This window comes from Pongo pygmaeus, chromosome 6, assembly GCF_028885625.2.
Source record: "Pongo pygmaeus isolate AG05252 chromosome 6, NHGRI_mPonPyg2-v2.0_pri, whole genome shotgun sequence".
Lineage (NCBI taxonomy): Eukaryota > Metazoa > Chordata > Mammalia > Primates > Hominidae > Pongo > Pongo pygmaeus.
In genome coordinates, this window is record NC_072379.2 from 85,419,386 (window position 1) to 85,435,909 (window position 16,524).

Below are 16,524 nucleotides of genomic sequence, written 5' to 3' on the forward strand. Positions count from 1 at the left end.
CTTGGGAAAAATGCAGAATCTCAGGCCCCACTCAAAGCCAACTTAATTTGAATCTTTTTGTTTTGTTTTGCTGCTTGACACCACAAAGGTTTATTTCTTTCTCTCCTCATGATGAATTATGTTGGTGGGGATGAGGAGTGCTGGCTTTCACATGGTCACAGGACTATCAGGAACCCATTCAGAAACACACGACCCATTTAGCAGCTCCTCTCCTTAACTGTCAGGTAACTTTTGTCATGCAACAGATCTCTAGAACTCTTTTCATCTTCCAAAACTGAAATTCTATACCCATTAAATAGTAACTCCTCATTTTCCCTCCCCACAGCCCCCGGCCACCACCACCAGAATCTGCATTTTAACAAGATCCTGAGGTGGAGATCATAGCAACTTATTTATAGTCTGAGAAGCCTGAACCAGACAGCAATTTGCTCCTTCCAATTCTATGCTTAGGTCTCTAATATATCCTTTACCTGAGATTTCAGCAAAAACTGTATCCAATTACCTCACATGCAAGTAGGGCCTACCCTCCTTATCTGTAGCTTGCTGTTAGTACCATCTACCACTTGGAGCCATCCTAGTTAATTTGGATCAGTATGAGAAGAGAAGCCACTTCTCTTCCTGTCTCCCGTCTCTGAAGAGGAGGGAGTAAAAGCTGAAAAACAACAGGAATGGAATCAGTGGCAAAACCAACCGATGCCACTGACCAGGCCTGGGGTTAAAGATTAACCCCCCGACTCTAACCACGTTACCCATAGCTCACTTGCTCAATCTATCACAACCCTTTCATGTGGACCCCCTTAGAGTTGTAAGCCCTTAAAAGGACCAGGAACTTTTTCTTCAGGGAGCTCGGTTCTTGAGACACAAGTCTGCCGACGCTCCTGGCCTAATAAAGCCTCTTCCTTCTATGACCCGGTGTCTGCGGGGTTTTGTCTGCAGCTCGTCCTGCTGCAAGTACATCATAGCTGAAATTGAACCTTATTAACTGGTATGTTCAATTCAATCCACTAGGCAAGAGGCCATTAAAGATAGGGAGAAATGAAAACAACACGCCATGGTATGGACCTTCTCAAGTTATTTTTATCAGTAAAGAATATGGCCAGGCACAGTGGGTCACACCTGTAATCCTAGTACTTTGGGAGGCCGAGGTGGATGGATCACTTGAGCCCAGGAGTTCAATACCTGCCTGGGCAACACAGTGAGACCCTGTCTCTACTAAAAATTAAAAAAGAAAAAGAAAATAGAGACAGCCTAGATGTACTGAAATTTCCAATTATGTGATCCACTGACAGAAAAAAGTGTGGATATGCCAGAAGTAGTAACAGAAGTCTAGAATTTATAAATACTGATTTATTTTTGGATTGCCACAGGTCAAGCAAATTCTTCTTAAAAGTTAATTAAAGCATATAAGATTCTAATTTCAGCTTTGTTCTAATAGTTAATCTACTTTTTACTTCACAGAATTGTCTTGATTTTGAAACCCTGGCATTTGGAAACATCCTGACTTCTAGTGTTTCAATGGTTCATTCAATACTTGTATTATAATTGGAAACAGACGCTGGCTGCCTATCTTTATTTCTATTGTAAAGTTTCCATATTTGCTTCAATTAATTTACATATAATTACTGTACATGAGAGGTAATGTTATGACAAGAATAGTTTCTGCAACATTAAGTATGGGTCAAAAAAAGAAGAAATGGGCCAGGCGTGGTGGCTCATGCCTGTAATCCCAGCACTTTGGGAGGCTGAGGCAGGCGTATCACGAGGTCAGGAGTTCGAGACCAGCCTGACCAATATGGTGAAACCCCATCTCTACTAAAAAAACACAAAACTTAGCCAGGCGTGGTGGTGCACGCCAGTAATCCCAGCTACTCAGGAGGCTGAGGCAGGAGAATCGCTTGAACCCGGGAGGTGGAGGTTGCAGTGAGCCGAGATCATGCCACTGCATTCCAGCCTGAGCAACAGAGCAAGACTCCATCTCCAAAAACACAAAGAAATGACTTTAGACAAATAGCTTGAATGAAATTACAAAGAGGAGTGCATTAAAAAATACCAGCAGTAAAATCTCTTGAAGAATTAAAATGACAGGCTAAAAATAAATAATAAATGTTCTTTTTAGAAAATACTAATTTGCTGCTGGCACTCTATATTCTTCTTCTTTGTTTTAATGGATGACTTGTATTTACATCTTCCGGCTTGTCCTCTGGAGGCTTTGGCACAGATGAAATTACCTAATTAAAAAAAAAAAAGAACTATTAAAATTTAGTTTCTATAGCACAGGAGTAAATAAGCTATTAGAAGAGGTAAGACTACATCCAATAGTTCACTTTTGAGGCAGAGTTGGCCTAAGTTCAAGGTACAGCCTATGACCTGGGCACAGAGTGAAGTTTTCGAACACTGATGACAGTAAAATTTCTAAAGCTATTTAAAAAGAAAAAAAATTTGGAAGAAGAAAAGTGAACATATGCTCTACTTTAACATTCCTTTATAGATCTAAAGACACTTGTTATATTACGGATTCAGATAGATATCCTGGTTTTGCATTCTTGAAACACTGATAATATTTGATAGATTTAGGGGGATGAAAATGTTTGGAGAAATGAGCAGGAAGCCGTATAATCCTCAATTTCCTGGGAGAAAAAGGAAAAGCAAACACACTATCAGAAAAAGAGTGTACAAAGAGTATACAATAAGTCAAAGCAAAGTAAGAGTCTTCATTTGAAATGGAAAATTATTAGAAACTATAGTAAACTGTATTTAATATTTCTTTTTTTTGTTGTTCTATTTCTGGACCTAGAATTTGGACTTCACACGTTTATCTTGAAAATGTAATCAGCTCTGGCTGAGACAGCTATGTATCTATGTCTATGCCTCAGTTCAGCTGTAACTGAAGGAAGTAAGGGTGGCAGCACAAACTGAAAACCTTTTTTTTTGAGACAGGGTCTCACACTGTCACCCAGGCTGGAGTGCAGTGGCATGATCTTGGCTCATTGCAACCTCTGCCTCCCAGACTCAAGTATCCTTCCACCTTAGCTTCCCAAGTAGCTATAAGAGTTCACCACCACGCCTGGCTAATTTTTGTATATTTATGGTAAAGATGGGGTTTCATCACATTGGTCAGGCTGGTCTCAGACTCCTGGGCTCAAGCAATCTGCTCACTTCAGCCTCCCAAAGTGCTGAGATTATTGGTGTGAGCCACTGGGCCCAGCCTAAACTGAAAAACTAAAGAAGGCTTCAAAACTGTGCCCACGGATTTTAATTATTATTAAATAATGCCTTTAATCAGATATTTTTAGGTAAAAAATGTACATATATGAAATTAAGCTACCTTAGCCTCCCTTAATCACATTGTAAAATATGAGTAAAGCTATGTAAAAAGCACTTTCTGCATCTTGGAGTAAGTATAAGTGAATGTCATACCCTCAGTTTATGATTTGTAACAGTAGCCCCTACCCCACAAAAAGGTGTCTTTCAAAAGCTAACTCAGATGTTAACTTTATTTGTGCTTAGGAAATGGAAAATGCTTATGTAAATGACATTTAAAAAAAAAAAAAGACTACCTAGGCAGCACAATCTGGTCCTGATCATTTAAGAAGTCTACATTTGAAATGCACACCTGGAGGCCTAATTTTTAGAAATCTCACCACCTTCTATTGCTCTTTATCACAAAAGCAAATTAAGCATTTTGAATTTGATATAAACTGTAATAACTCTAAATTTGAGAGAAATAATTTACAATAGTTTTCCTTCTCAACTTTGGCTCATATTAGAACTACTTGGGGAGCTTTTAACAAAAATGGCAGGCCTGGACTCCACTCTCACAGATTGATTTAATTGGCTGAAACCACTGCTTTAATATTTTGTATCTACAGTGATATAAAATGTCTGTTCATTGTTTAAAGCAAGTATTAACAGTTCAAAGCAAATAAAATGTTAGCCAAATTCAGTTATTTCAACAGAGAACTGTAGAAAAACACATCAAAACACTAAAAAGTGAAAAAAAATTACAATACTATTGTTCCTACAAATAATTCTCCATTTAGTCCTATAACCAAATCGTCTCTTAGAACAGTTTTTTTAAAATAACCTTACCTCTTTAAGTTTATGCCGAATTAAATTCGCCGTTGTATTCAATGAATCATCGTGCATATCCACTTTAGAGATGTCTGGTAACAGAGGTCCAATCATAACCTCATTACCACTTGGGTTTGTTTGAAGAAAAGTTCCAAGTTTACGATCATCTTCTCTTCTTCTTTTGCGCTCCTGCAGTTGTGTTGTCCTAGGCATAAATCTGTCAACTGCCTCTGAAGACGTAACAGCCTTTTGTGCACCAGGGCAGGCCACTGAGTTTTTGAAAGAGTTTATCTGTGTTTTCTGCAAAGAGCCATTGTGGTTATAATGCCCCATTGTTTTATGATGGTTTCTACCATCCTTAGAGGAGTCTGATGCTCTGTCTACAGGTCCCCTGGATGAACACATACATTTTGAGGAGAAATAACACAAAGGCAATTCACAGGAATATGGAAGATAAGGATTTGAGTTCCCTGCAGAAGTGTTCAGAGCAGCTTTACAAAATCCAGACATCTCTGAGTGGAAGTCTTGTCTAAAATCCTCTGTGTCTTTATGCTCTGTAACCAATTTCTTCTTTGTCACGTAATGGTCTTTATATTACAATTTAAAAGTTGAGGGAAAGGGAAACAGAAGTGGTTTATTGTTTTCATCATTCAGAATCATATAATTTAAAAAAATCACTTAAAAATGTTAACAAATTCTACTCCAAAAAAAATATTTCTTGAGAAGGGAATATATTCTCATGGTTTAAAACCTAAAACGGATAAAAAGATATATAGCATCAAGTGTCACCCTTTCCTTGCTCTCCATGGGTCTGGTTTCATCCCCATAAGTAATCACTATTGTTTTTTATTTATCTGTTCAATATGTCTTACTTTGCCACCTCCTTCCTCCCATTCTTTTTCTCCTCACTTTAAGGTAACCTGTAATATGCATTTCTCTGCACCTCTGCATTTTCCATTTCACTACAGATCTTATAGAGGTTTTCCATCATTATATAGAAAGGTTTTTTTTTTTTTTTTTTTTTTTTTTTTTTACAATTTCAGAGTATTCCACTATCTGGATGTATCATGCTCCTTGGCTTGTGTTTGTTAGTTACTAAAGAAAGCAATATGCTTGTCCCACTTCTAGGGCTGGCAAGGGCCTCTTCCCTGGTTTACTCTCCCAAAAGCAGACTACAACATGAATGGAGTATGGAAGATGTGGTAAAGATGAAATTGGCTATGTGTTGATGATTGTTAATGTTAATATTAATACATGGGAGATATGTTAACTTAGTCTCTCTGCCTGTGTGTTTTGAAATTTCCATAATAAGAGTTTTTGAAAAGTAAGACCAAGTATACAAATGCATCATGTAGAGGCTAGAATGCTGCAGATGAAAGAGAGCTTAACTAAAGTGTCCAAGGCCAACAAGTCACAGGTTAATTCTGAGGTCAGCAGCACAGCAAAAAGGTCTTAAGAGGAAGGGGAGCAAATAATGAAGATAATCCTAGGCTGTCACCAACACTGAGATGATTAAAGCAGTTAAAAAGTAAACTCTGGACAGAGAGTCCAAAGCTTGGGTTTTAATCCTTATTTTGTCTTTAATTCATCTCTAATAATATAGGCCGGTCACAAACTTTCTGAGACTTAGTTTCCTCACCAAGAAAAATTAGGACACAGGTCAGATAATGTCAAAGGTCTTTCTCCACATTAATATTTTATAATTTCCTTTGCCACACAAACATACAAGTTTTCCTGGTGCTATTTATTTATTTATTTATCTTACAAGTTAGAGTTCAATGTCTACAGATGACTGGGGATTCTCAACAGCTCTCTTGCCAGATTTCTGAGTAAGTTTTCCAAGAGTTTTCCCACTTTATTTCTCTCTACCACTATCAGGTAGAAGGGGCATGTGGGGGCATTTAGCCAATTGCTGGTCAAAAGTAGAACTTCTCCATGATTAGCAGTGACAACTATATGATCTGACAACTGCAAATCATAACTGCTTCTCACTGCATTCTGGTCAAAGCCTTAATTCCTTAGCATGGGACACAAGGCCCTCCATGATTCACTTCTTACCCACTTTTCTAAACTTACCTCTCACTGAAACCTTTGGGCTTTGGTTATACTGTATTAATTAAAGTTCCTTAAATGTATGATGCTCATTTATTCCTCTAAACATTTAAACATCTTGCCTGGCTTGCCTTTCCATCTTTTCCTCTCCCATTTACTTAATGTCTACTCATCCTTTAAAATTCAGCCACTTCTCACATACTATAAGAATCTTCTATGAACCAATATTTCTCCCTTCTCAACCCAGATTATGTAGTGTGCTGCAGAGAACCCTGTGGTTTACAGTTACTGAATATGTGATGGTTTACTTGCCTCTCCTCCCATTAGACTGGGAATTGCATGATGACACACCTGGCAGAGTGCCTGACACACAGGAGGCATTTAGCAATATGCTTTCCATACCTTTATTTTCAGTAGTTTTTACTACATATGCCTTCCGCACTTGTAGTTTTTTTCTAGTTTCTTCAACTGTTTCAAATTCTGGAGCATAGCACACATGAAGCAATCCACCAAAGAAACTCTGCTCATCCATTTTTCTCTTGGCTGCCCTGAATGGAAATACAAGATAGCATAGTTTTTTAATCTAGATTTACTTGGGATGAAAGCTTAACTAGTATGCAATATCTCGATCTAAAGAGCAAAGTCCAGCTTTTGCTACGTGTATATATATCCTGTGGATTGGGAATTAAGATGCTCTGCTTGTGGACAGAATTCATCCCATTGATCGAGTATGTACTCGTAGAGCCTCCCCTTTCCTTCCCTTTGAGCCTCTTTGTTCCCTAGTCTTTTAAACAACTAAGGACCCAGCTGGTTGGCCTGAAGTATGTAAACTGTGGTCATAAAATAGAGCTTTTCTCTGTGGCCCTGAAGAGTTACTTCATACCCAATTAAGCTTTTTCAGCAATATGTATTTCTGTGATGGGATTCATGCCTTAAAAATCAGATGAAAAATACTATAATCACAAAACATTCAATAACTGAGGAACTATTAAATATATAACAATGAGAAAATGAGAAGAATGTTATTCAGTCAATAAATACTTACTAAACGTCTATGACTGGCCAGGTACTACAATAAATTTAACTACTTCTACATCCAGGGATAATGATATACTTGTTGAGATTCTACCATATGCCAGGCAATGTCATAAGCGCTTCACTTGAATTAACACCTAAAAACAACACTGTAATGAAACTGAAGCACTGGGACATTATGTAACTTAGCCGTGCTCATAGCCTGGTTTGAGGAGCAAGGATTCAAATCCAGAAGTCTTACTTCAGAGCCTACTAGACTACGTACTGTAGAAAACAGAAAAGCTCTAGAAAATGTTTCCCTAACCATGGGAGCTGGCAGGTTGGTTAAGAAAGTGAAATTACATATAACAGCAGCCTGAGAAAACCACACATGACCCAGTAAAATCAAGTGCTTTTGTGGTAGATTATGAGTTCTACTGATAGCACAAGAAAGAAAATATGAAATGTAATAGCCAGAGAAGGATGGGTCTCAGAGCAGATTAGTGAGGAGAACAGAGATCAACATAAAAATAGATAAGGCATTGCATACTTCAGCCTTTTTGGAGCAAAGGAGTTATGTCACATAGAAGGCTGGAAAAAACTGAGTCAATTTGCAGAAAGGAGTAACAGTAGAAACTACAATAGCTAATGTTTACTGTATTCTGACCAGGATACACCTTTATATGGATTATCTCATTTCACCTTCATACAACCCCAAGAAGTAGATAGGTCCCTTTACCATACAGATTTTATGGAAGAGGAAAAACTTAAACAGGTTAAATAACTTGCCCAAGATCATGAAGCTAGTAAGCAGTGGAACTGGAAAACTTACTCCAAACCCAACTTTTTTTTTCTTTTGAGACAGAGTCTCACTCCATCACCCAGGATGGAGTGTAGTGGCCCATAAGACTCACTGCAACCTCCACCTCCTGGGCTCAACTGATTCTCCCACCTCAGCCTCCCAAGTAGCTGGGACTACAAGAATGCACCACCACACCCAGCTTGATTTTTGTATTTTTACAAAATACAAAATACTGGCCATGTTGGCCAGTCTGGTCTCGAACTCCTGGGCTCAAGCAATCTGTCTACCTTGGCCTTCCAAAGTGCTGGGATCAAATCCAACTTTTTTTGTTTGTTTGTTTGTTTTTGAGACAGTCTCACTCTTGCCCAGGCTGGAGTGCAATGGCATGATCTTGGCTCACTGCAACCTCCACTTTCTGGGTTCAACTGATCCTTGTGCCTCAGCCTCCCCAGGAGCTGGGATTAAAGGTTTGCACCAACCAGCCCGCTAATTTTTGTATTTAGTAGAGTGAGGGTTTCCCCATGTTGGCCAGACTGGTCTTGAACTCCTGACCTCAGGTGATCCACCTACCTCGACCTCCCAAAGTGCTGGGATTACAGGTGTGAGCCACGTGCCTGGCGTCAAACCAGAATTATTATTATTTTTTTTTTTGAGACAGAGCCTTGCTCTGTCATCCAGGCTGGAGTGCTGTGGCGTGATCTCTGCTCATTGCAATCTCCACCTCCCGGGTTCAAGCGATTCCCATGCCTCAGCCACCTGAGTAGCTGGGACTACAGGTCTGCACCACCACACCCGGCTAATTTTTGTATTTTTAGTAGAAATGGGGTTTCCATCATGTTGGCCAGGCTTGTCTTGAACCCCTGACCTCAAGTGATCTGCCTGCCTCGGTCTCCCAAAGTGCTGGGATTACAGGCGTGAGTCACCACGCCCAGCCTTCAAACCCAATTTTTTTTTTTTTGAGGCAGAGCTTCCCTCTTGTTGCCCTGTCTGGAGTGCAATGGTGCAATCTCGGCTCACTGCAACCTCTGCCTCCCGGGTTCAAGCGATTCTCCTGCCTCAGCCTCCCGAGTAGCTGGGATTACAGGCATGTGCCACTAGACCCAGCTAATTTTGTATTTTTAGTAGAGAGGGGGTTTCACCATGTTGGCCGGGCTGGTCTCAAACTCCTGACCTCGTGATCCGCCTGCCTCGGTCTCCCAGAGTGCTAGGATTGCAGGTGTGAGCCACCGTGCCTGGCCAAACCCAACTTCTACTCTACCAGGCTACAGGACATTAAATTGTTAAGCATGGGAATGATGTGATGGATACAGTGTTTCAGTAAAGTTAACCTTTAAAAAGGCTGGAGGAAGATATGCTAGACTACGTTTTGGGGTAATTCAGGTATGAATGAGGGAAACTTGGAGCCAAAATGACAGAAATATGAATGGAGAAAATGAGGAAATGAGTCATTGCTTAACTTGCACATTACCTTGCACTTTGTAAGTTCATAAATTTAATAAGATAAACTTCAGTAAAGTCTTCTGCTGGGTATTCATCTAGAGCATTGTACTGTTCAATTGTACCATATAAAGCGAATCGCTCAACTAATTCCTTCATGACTCCCACAGCAGGAACTCCTTGTATTAATAAGTACTGAGATTCCAAATTGATTGTATATACCTGAAAGAAATGCAGAGTTATTAAACGTATTTCGCAAATAAGCCTAGGACGAATCTGCCTCTATTTTTTTTTAAACAGAACTTTGAAAACAAGAAATAATCTGTTCAACCCAGTCAGCAAAAAAACACAAAATAAAATTTCTGCCATTCCCTCTGCATAAAGAATTCAACAGTCCATGTGAGAGGGTACCTAAGGCATGTAACAGACTACCTTCAGTCGACATTTTTTTCCAGAAATTGAGTCGGTAGAAGTCACTGGGAACAATCACTCAACGAATATTCACCGAGTGCTTACCTGTGCCAAGTAGTACTGTAAACACAGAAGATCCAATGACTAAAACCAAGTCCTATTCTCGTGGAGTTGATGTTCTAATAGTTGACCAAAAGGGTCGTGAGAATCTTTGGTACCTGACCCAGGGTTCTTCACGCCAGCTCTAACGAGAGACAGATCTGACGGAAGCCTTGTCATGCCTTTATTTCCGTAGGCTGGTCATATGGCGCTAGCGCTCACATAAAGCTACCGAGGAGAGCGAATGAAACCAAAATCACTTTACCTTCACAGCACGAGGCCGTCGTCCCTCCCTATATTTGGCCCGCGTGTCGCATACCGCCCTCTGGACGTGGTGATCAAATAAACTCCCTAACTCCCCGCCGCTCGACGCCATCTTGCCTACTTTGATCCTCGCAGGGAGGACAATATCCGCCCTGCTGAGCTCCCTTTCATCCAATAAGAGAGCGGGATGAGTTAAGGAGTGCCAGGATTGGCTGGAGAATCGACAGCGCCGGCCATCGTTTCCTGCGTGCGAAGATTTGATGAACGAGGTGCCGCCCCCGAGCGGCTCGGCGGAGCGGCGCGGTGGGTGACAGAAGCTTTCTTGTCCCACCCACTACAGGCTTACGGCAGGACGCAGAGCGGGGAGAGGGGGCGGGGCAGCAGGCGGCGGGGCAGCAGGGGGGCGGGGCCGATCGATCACCTCCGGCTCCGACGTCCTCGGCCTGCCGGGTCCCGGGTCCTTTGCGGCGCTAGGGTGGGCGAACCCAGAGCGACGCTCCGGGACGATGTGGGGCAGCGATCGCCTGGCGGGTGCTGGGGGAGGCGGAGCGGCAGTGACTGTGGCCTTCACCAACGCTCGCGACTGCTTCCTCCACCTGCCGCGGCGTCTCGTGGCCCAGCTGCATCTGCTGCAGGTAACCTGCCGGCCCCGGGCCACCTGATCTTCAGCCTGGGATCGGACGAGGCCGAAGCCTCTCACGGACACGGCGGGACACCGGCTGCCACACGGGCGCCGCCGAAGCGCGCAGAGATCAGGGTTCCTCGACGGCAGGGCCCTTCTGGGTAGTCTCTGGATCCCACAAGTCCAGTGCAGCCCTGGGCTTGTCTTATCCCAGGTCTTTTCACTTGGTGAAACTGGACCTAGAAACGTCCTAATATTCTACCACTGTTTTTATAAATATTCCTTATTCCAGGCTGGAAAAGCTCCTGAGAAGTGGTTTGTTTTTATTATTTTAAAAGGTGTTTTCCTTGCCAGCCATTTCCAGTTACCTGCGCTGCTGCCGTCCGGGCCGCGAGAGCGGGGCGCAGAGTTGTTGGCGGAGCCCCTGTCGGTTCCCGGGGACTGAGCACCGTGTCCCATGAGCGGGAAAGGTTAATACAATGATGGTTTTGCCCTGCGTCGCTGACCCTCGGAACACAGCCGTAGTGTGTCAGGAACACATAACGTAGTTAAGATCACTTGAAGCTCTGCGATCAGTCGCCCTTCTGGACGTTGTGGTTAGGATGTTTCACAGTTCTAACCACTGGTGAAGATACAGCGTCCATATTTTCATAATTAAAAATAGAGGCACATGGTCTCACGAGTTTGAGTGTACTTATGGGGGCAAAAGGATGGCGTATTTGAAATCCTCATAAATCCTGGATGCGTGGTACCCACCAGTGGCTAATCTATGCAATGAATAAAGAGTTTGCAATAATTTCAAGCATCCCTTCTTTCCACTTGAGTTACTTCCCCATACCTAGGGGAAGATATTTTGGGTCCATTGAAAACATGAGTTCAGCAGAATCCTCCTATCATCGTCGTTATTGTTTTTTACCACTAAGTAGACAATCTTTTGTTTTTTGATGGGTTTTATGGCTAGAGACAAATCAGTCACTGTCACCAAGTTCCAGGTAGAAGTTGGTTCAGTGCTCTGTCAGCTTCGATGGGATTTTTCAACATGTTTTCAAATCTGCACGTAATAGTAGGAATGCTTTCTTACAGTAACTCTAATTTGATACTAAGATGTAGTTGTTACCTTACATTCATCACTGTTTAAGAATTTAGTGGTCTTGATCTTTGTTTTAAATTTTGAGCCTTCGAGAAGTACTTATAAGAATTAATTCATGCATATCTTTTTGAAATGTAAATGTCTTTAGCCCTGGAACAAATTGCTGTTTCTGTTCAGCCCATATTAGCAGAATAGGTCAATTTTGCTCTCTAATTATCAATGTAATAAATTTATTACTTTATAGATTCCATAAATCTATACATTTATTCCTTGATGAATTATATAAATTTATAGAATTTATGTTTTATAGAAAATTTGGAAAGCATGGAAAATTGTTAACAAGAAAATAAGTTACCCATAATCCCAGAACTTAGAGGTGACTAATGTTGACAGTTTGGATCAAATCTTCCAGTTTTGTTTCTAATCTTTATTTTTAACAGAAATGAGGTCCTATATACACAGGTACAGTTTTGTATCCTGGTGTTTTTATTTAATGTTATTATGAGTGTTTTATTTTGTTAAAAGGTCATCATTTTAAGTTGTTAATTAGTATTCTAGCACAAATTTGCCATAATTTATTTAATTGTTTACTGTGATTGACCATTTAGATTGTACTTAATTTTTAGGCATTAGAAGTGATAAACTATATTTTAATCAAACATTGAAAATAACACATCTTTGTTTAGAAAATATCATTTTTATTTCTGGTTGTCTAGGATAGATTCCCAGAATTCTTGGGTTAGAGGCCATAGATAATTATGAAAGCAGAAAGGTTCACAAGTTGGGAGTTAATACTTGAATTACTTTATTTGGGGTGAAGCATTGAGTGCATAATACAGATCATGCAGTAATGGGAAGAAGGGTTGGAACAATGGTTTTCTGGCCTATGTCAGACTTACCTTGAAGCTTTTAAGAATACAGATGTTCTGATCAACCCTCAGACCTATTAAATCAAAATCTTAGGGAATAGGCTTTAGGCATCTCTAATTTTAAAAAATTTATTCAGGCTACTTGGATGCACAAAAGAGTTGAGACCTACTGTCCTAGAATCATAGAATGTTAATGACGATAGAGACCTTAAGCATCTAGGTCATTTCTGTACTTTTACATGTAAGGAAACTGGCATTCCTAGGCCAGTACCATTGCCATGCAGCTAATTTGCCCTCTTGTCTATAGCTCACTCTGCATCACCCAACCTACCCTTCTCACTGTTTCTTCTATAACCAATCTCCTTCCCACTTCTGTTCTCTTACTCATGCCATTCTTCCCTCAGTCATTTTTCTTCCTTCCATACAAATTCCATGTCTTTAAAAAGGAATAATCCTACCTCCTCCACATAGCTTTCCAATTCTCTGTTGTCCACATTTGTCTCCCTTTCAGTACTTCTCTGTTGTGTTATGTGACACATCACATTTGATATACTCTGTACTGTGTTTCAAGTATTGTATTCTCTTGTTTACTCAAGTCATTATTTCAGGACTGACTACCCAGTAGATGCTTTAAGTCAGGATTTCTCAGCCTTGGCACTGTTGACATTTTGAGCTGGATAATTTTTTGTTTTGGGGGCTCTCCTGTACCTTTTAAGATGTTTAACAGCACCCTTGGCCTCTATCCAGTAGATGATGCCTGTACTGCCTCCCCCTATCTGTGACAACCAAAAAGGTCTTCATATATTGTCAGATGTCTACTGAAGGACAAAATCACCTCTGGTCGAGAACCACTGCTTCAACTAAGTTACCTTCTCTGTACTCAGAACTTAATGTGATTGCAGCAGGGGGAGAGGATTCATATACAGAGTGAATGCAAATGAACGTAAATCACTGTTCGGATATGGCCACACAATTTTCATTTCCCTTGTGTTAGCAAGAGATACCCCAGGCTTTGGACCTGGACATTCCTAAGGCATTCTGATGGATGGTTTTACCTGCAGATTTCCTGGTAATACTGATACCTCAGTTTGGGTCAAAGAAGGTCAATTGATTGATTTGATTTGACTCCTGGAAAAGAGGCTCCTTTCTAGCTGTCTCTTTCTTCTCTTTACCTGAATAGCCAGGGCTCTGTGGTTCAAGTGAAGCATTTTGACATAAAAATTAACTTAGAACATTGGTCTGCAGAGTTTGCTAAATATAACTGAGCACATATTATGGCTTTATGGAGCTGGTTACTACTTTTTGACCAAATAAATAATTAGAAGTACTTTTCCTCCTCAATAAGGTTCATTTTTCCTTTTTTCAGTGAGCTGGTAGAGTTTCCTTTTTTGATATTTCAGGGCATCTTTCATATTTCCATCTCTTAAGTTTCTTCATATGAAGTAGAATTGATCTGGATTATGTATTGCTGACTCTGATGAAAACCCACAGAAAGCATCTGGGGCTTGATCACCTTCATTCTTGTAATAGCTCACATGGTTACAGCTGATATGGTAACTTAAGACTTTTGATTCCAAATCTAGGCAAAATACACTCAGTTGAAAGAATTAGTCAGCCAGAACAGTTGGACTGTTCTGTGAAAATTGTGAGAAAAATTATACAACTAAGTGATACATGATGATGGCTTTCTTAAATATAAAATTGTAATAACATGGTTAACTTCCAGTATGTTATATTGTCCCAGAAGTGGCTCCAACATTGTTTGAAATTTGTCTCATTTAAGGAAACATAAGCTGGCCACGGTGGCTCACGCCTGTAATCCCAGCACTTTGGGAGGCTGAGGCAGGCAGATCACCTAAGGTCAGGAGTTCGAGATCAGCCTGGCCAACGTGGTAAAACCCCATCTCTACTAAAAATACAAAAATTAGCCGGGCATTTGGTGGGGGCCTGTAATCCCAGCTACTTGGGAGGCTGAGGCAGGAGAATTGCTTGAATCTGGGAGGTGGAGGTTGCAGTGAGCCGAGATTGCGCCACTGCCCTCCAGCCTGGGTGACAGAGTGAGTCTCTGTCTCAAAAAAAAAAAAAAAGCAAGAAACGTAAAGACTGGGCATATTGGCTCATGCCTGTAATCCCAGCACTTTGAGAGACTGAGGTGGGAAGATCACTTGAGCCCAGGAGATTAAGGCTGCAGTGAGCTGTGATTGTGCCACTGTACTCGAGCCTGGGCAACACAGTGAGATCCTGTCTCAGGAAAAAAAAAATCCATGTAAATGAATGAATTTGATATTTAATATTTTAAATTATGAAAAATGTTCTGTAGAGATGTAGATCTTGCTATGTTGCCCAGGCTGGCTTTGAACTTCTGGGCTCAAACAATCCTCCTGTCTCAGTCTCCCAAAGTATAAAGATTACACACGTGAGCCACTGCGCCTGGCCTAATATTTTTAACTTAATGAATTTATTTTGATATAAATAAATTAATAACACTGAAGCTTCCTGATATAATAAGTCTTTTTGTGTGTGTGACGGGTTCTCACTCTGTTGCCCAGGCTGGAGTGTGATGGCACTATCATGGCTCACTGTAGCCTCAACCTCCCTGACTCAAGTGATCCTCCCACCTCGGCTTCCCGAGTAGATGGGACCACAGGTGTATGCCACCACACCTGGCTGATTTTTAAAATTTATTATTGATACATATTAATAAAATTCTTTTTATTTTAAAAATGATATATGTGGCTGGGCATGGTGGCTCACACCTGTAATCCCGACAGTTTGGGAGGCTGAGGTGGGAGGATCACTTGAGGCCAGGAGCTTAAGACCAGCCTAAGCAACATAGTGAGATCCCATCTCTATAGAAAAAAAAAATGGCTAGGTGTGGTGATGTATGCCTGTATTCCTAGCTACTCAGGAGACTGGGGTGAGAGGATTGCTAGAGCCCAGGAGTTTCAAGTTACAGTGACCTATGATTGTGCCACTGCACTCCAGCCTGGGCAACAGAGCAAAATCCTGTCTCAAAAAAAAAAAAGTTTGAAAATGCTTATGATGCAATATAAGTAGTGGAAAAGGATATTAAATTGTGCCTATATGAACACAACTATATGAAAAACTTGCACATAGAAAAAAGGATTAACAAGAAATAGACCAAATTGTTCACATGGTTGTCTTGTTTGTGGAGAGAATATCAGTAGTTCATTTGTTTCCTTCCAAGTTTATATGTTTTCCGAGGTCTCTATAATGAGTTTGTAATTGTTTAATCATAGAAAACTCTTTTTTGGTCCTTGGCCACAAACTTACATGTTTTAGTGTAATTGCTCTTTTAATGAGAATAAATGTTATATTTTGCTTTTTTAAAACCTATATTCCCATAGTTATATAAGCCCTTACAATTATTAAGAGGCTGCATAATATAACGTTTCTGGAAGGGTACAGAAGAAACAGCAGTAATTACCTCTGAGAACAGGGACATGGCTTCACATTTTACCCTTTTGTACGTTTTGTGCTTTTGCCACATGCATTTATTATTCTTCCAATAAATAAGTAAATAAATATGGATTGCATACTCCATCTGGTTGGTGTTTCATAATTCTAAAATTATATTGCTACATTTTTAAAGATGATATATGTTTCTACTTATTAACGTATATGTTAAAATAGTAAATTTATATCTTATTTAATAATTTCCCTATTGATAGACGTTTAAGACAGTCTCAAGTGTTCACTATTATAGAAAATACTGCACAGATAGCTTTTGCTGTAGTTTCTTTTTTCTTTGAATCATTAATTGGGAATAAAT

General features: G+C 40.4%; 2 protein-coding genes across 5 annotated transcripts in view; one reads left to right on the forward strand and one right to left on the reverse strand.

Moving 5' to 3' along the window:
• Positions 1–1,059: 1,059 nt before the first annotated feature.
• RBM48 (RNA binding motif protein 48) lies at positions 1,060–10,604 on the reverse strand. Its single transcript, XM_054493863.2, has 5 exons — positions 10,152–10,604; positions 9,408–9,598; positions 6,526–6,671; positions 4,090–4,658; positions 1,060–2,228 (listed from the first exon to the last, which is right to left on the reverse strand). The coding sequence occupies exons 1-5, from the start codon at positions 10,260–10,262 to the stop codon at positions 2,142–2,144; spliced, it is 1,104 nt and encodes a 367-aa protein (XP_054349838.1). The 5' UTR covers positions 10,263–10,604; the 3' UTR covers positions 1,060–2,141.
• The window catches only part of PEX1 (peroxisomal biogenesis factor 1), a 41,362-nt gene continuing 35,373 nt past the window's right edge, over positions 10,536–16,524 (forward strand). For 3 of the 4 annotated variants that reach the window (XM_054493857.2, XM_054493861.2, XM_054493859.2), the window contains exon 1: positions 10,651–10,785. In XM_054493857.2, coding sequence (XP_054349832.1) covers positions 10,657–10,785 — 129 coding nt within the window. In that variant the 5' untranslated portion in view covers positions 10,651–10,656. Of the gene's footprint in view, positions 10,786–16,524 lie in introns of all 4 variants that reach the window. The other variant, XM_054493856.2, reaches the window with a different exon arrangement.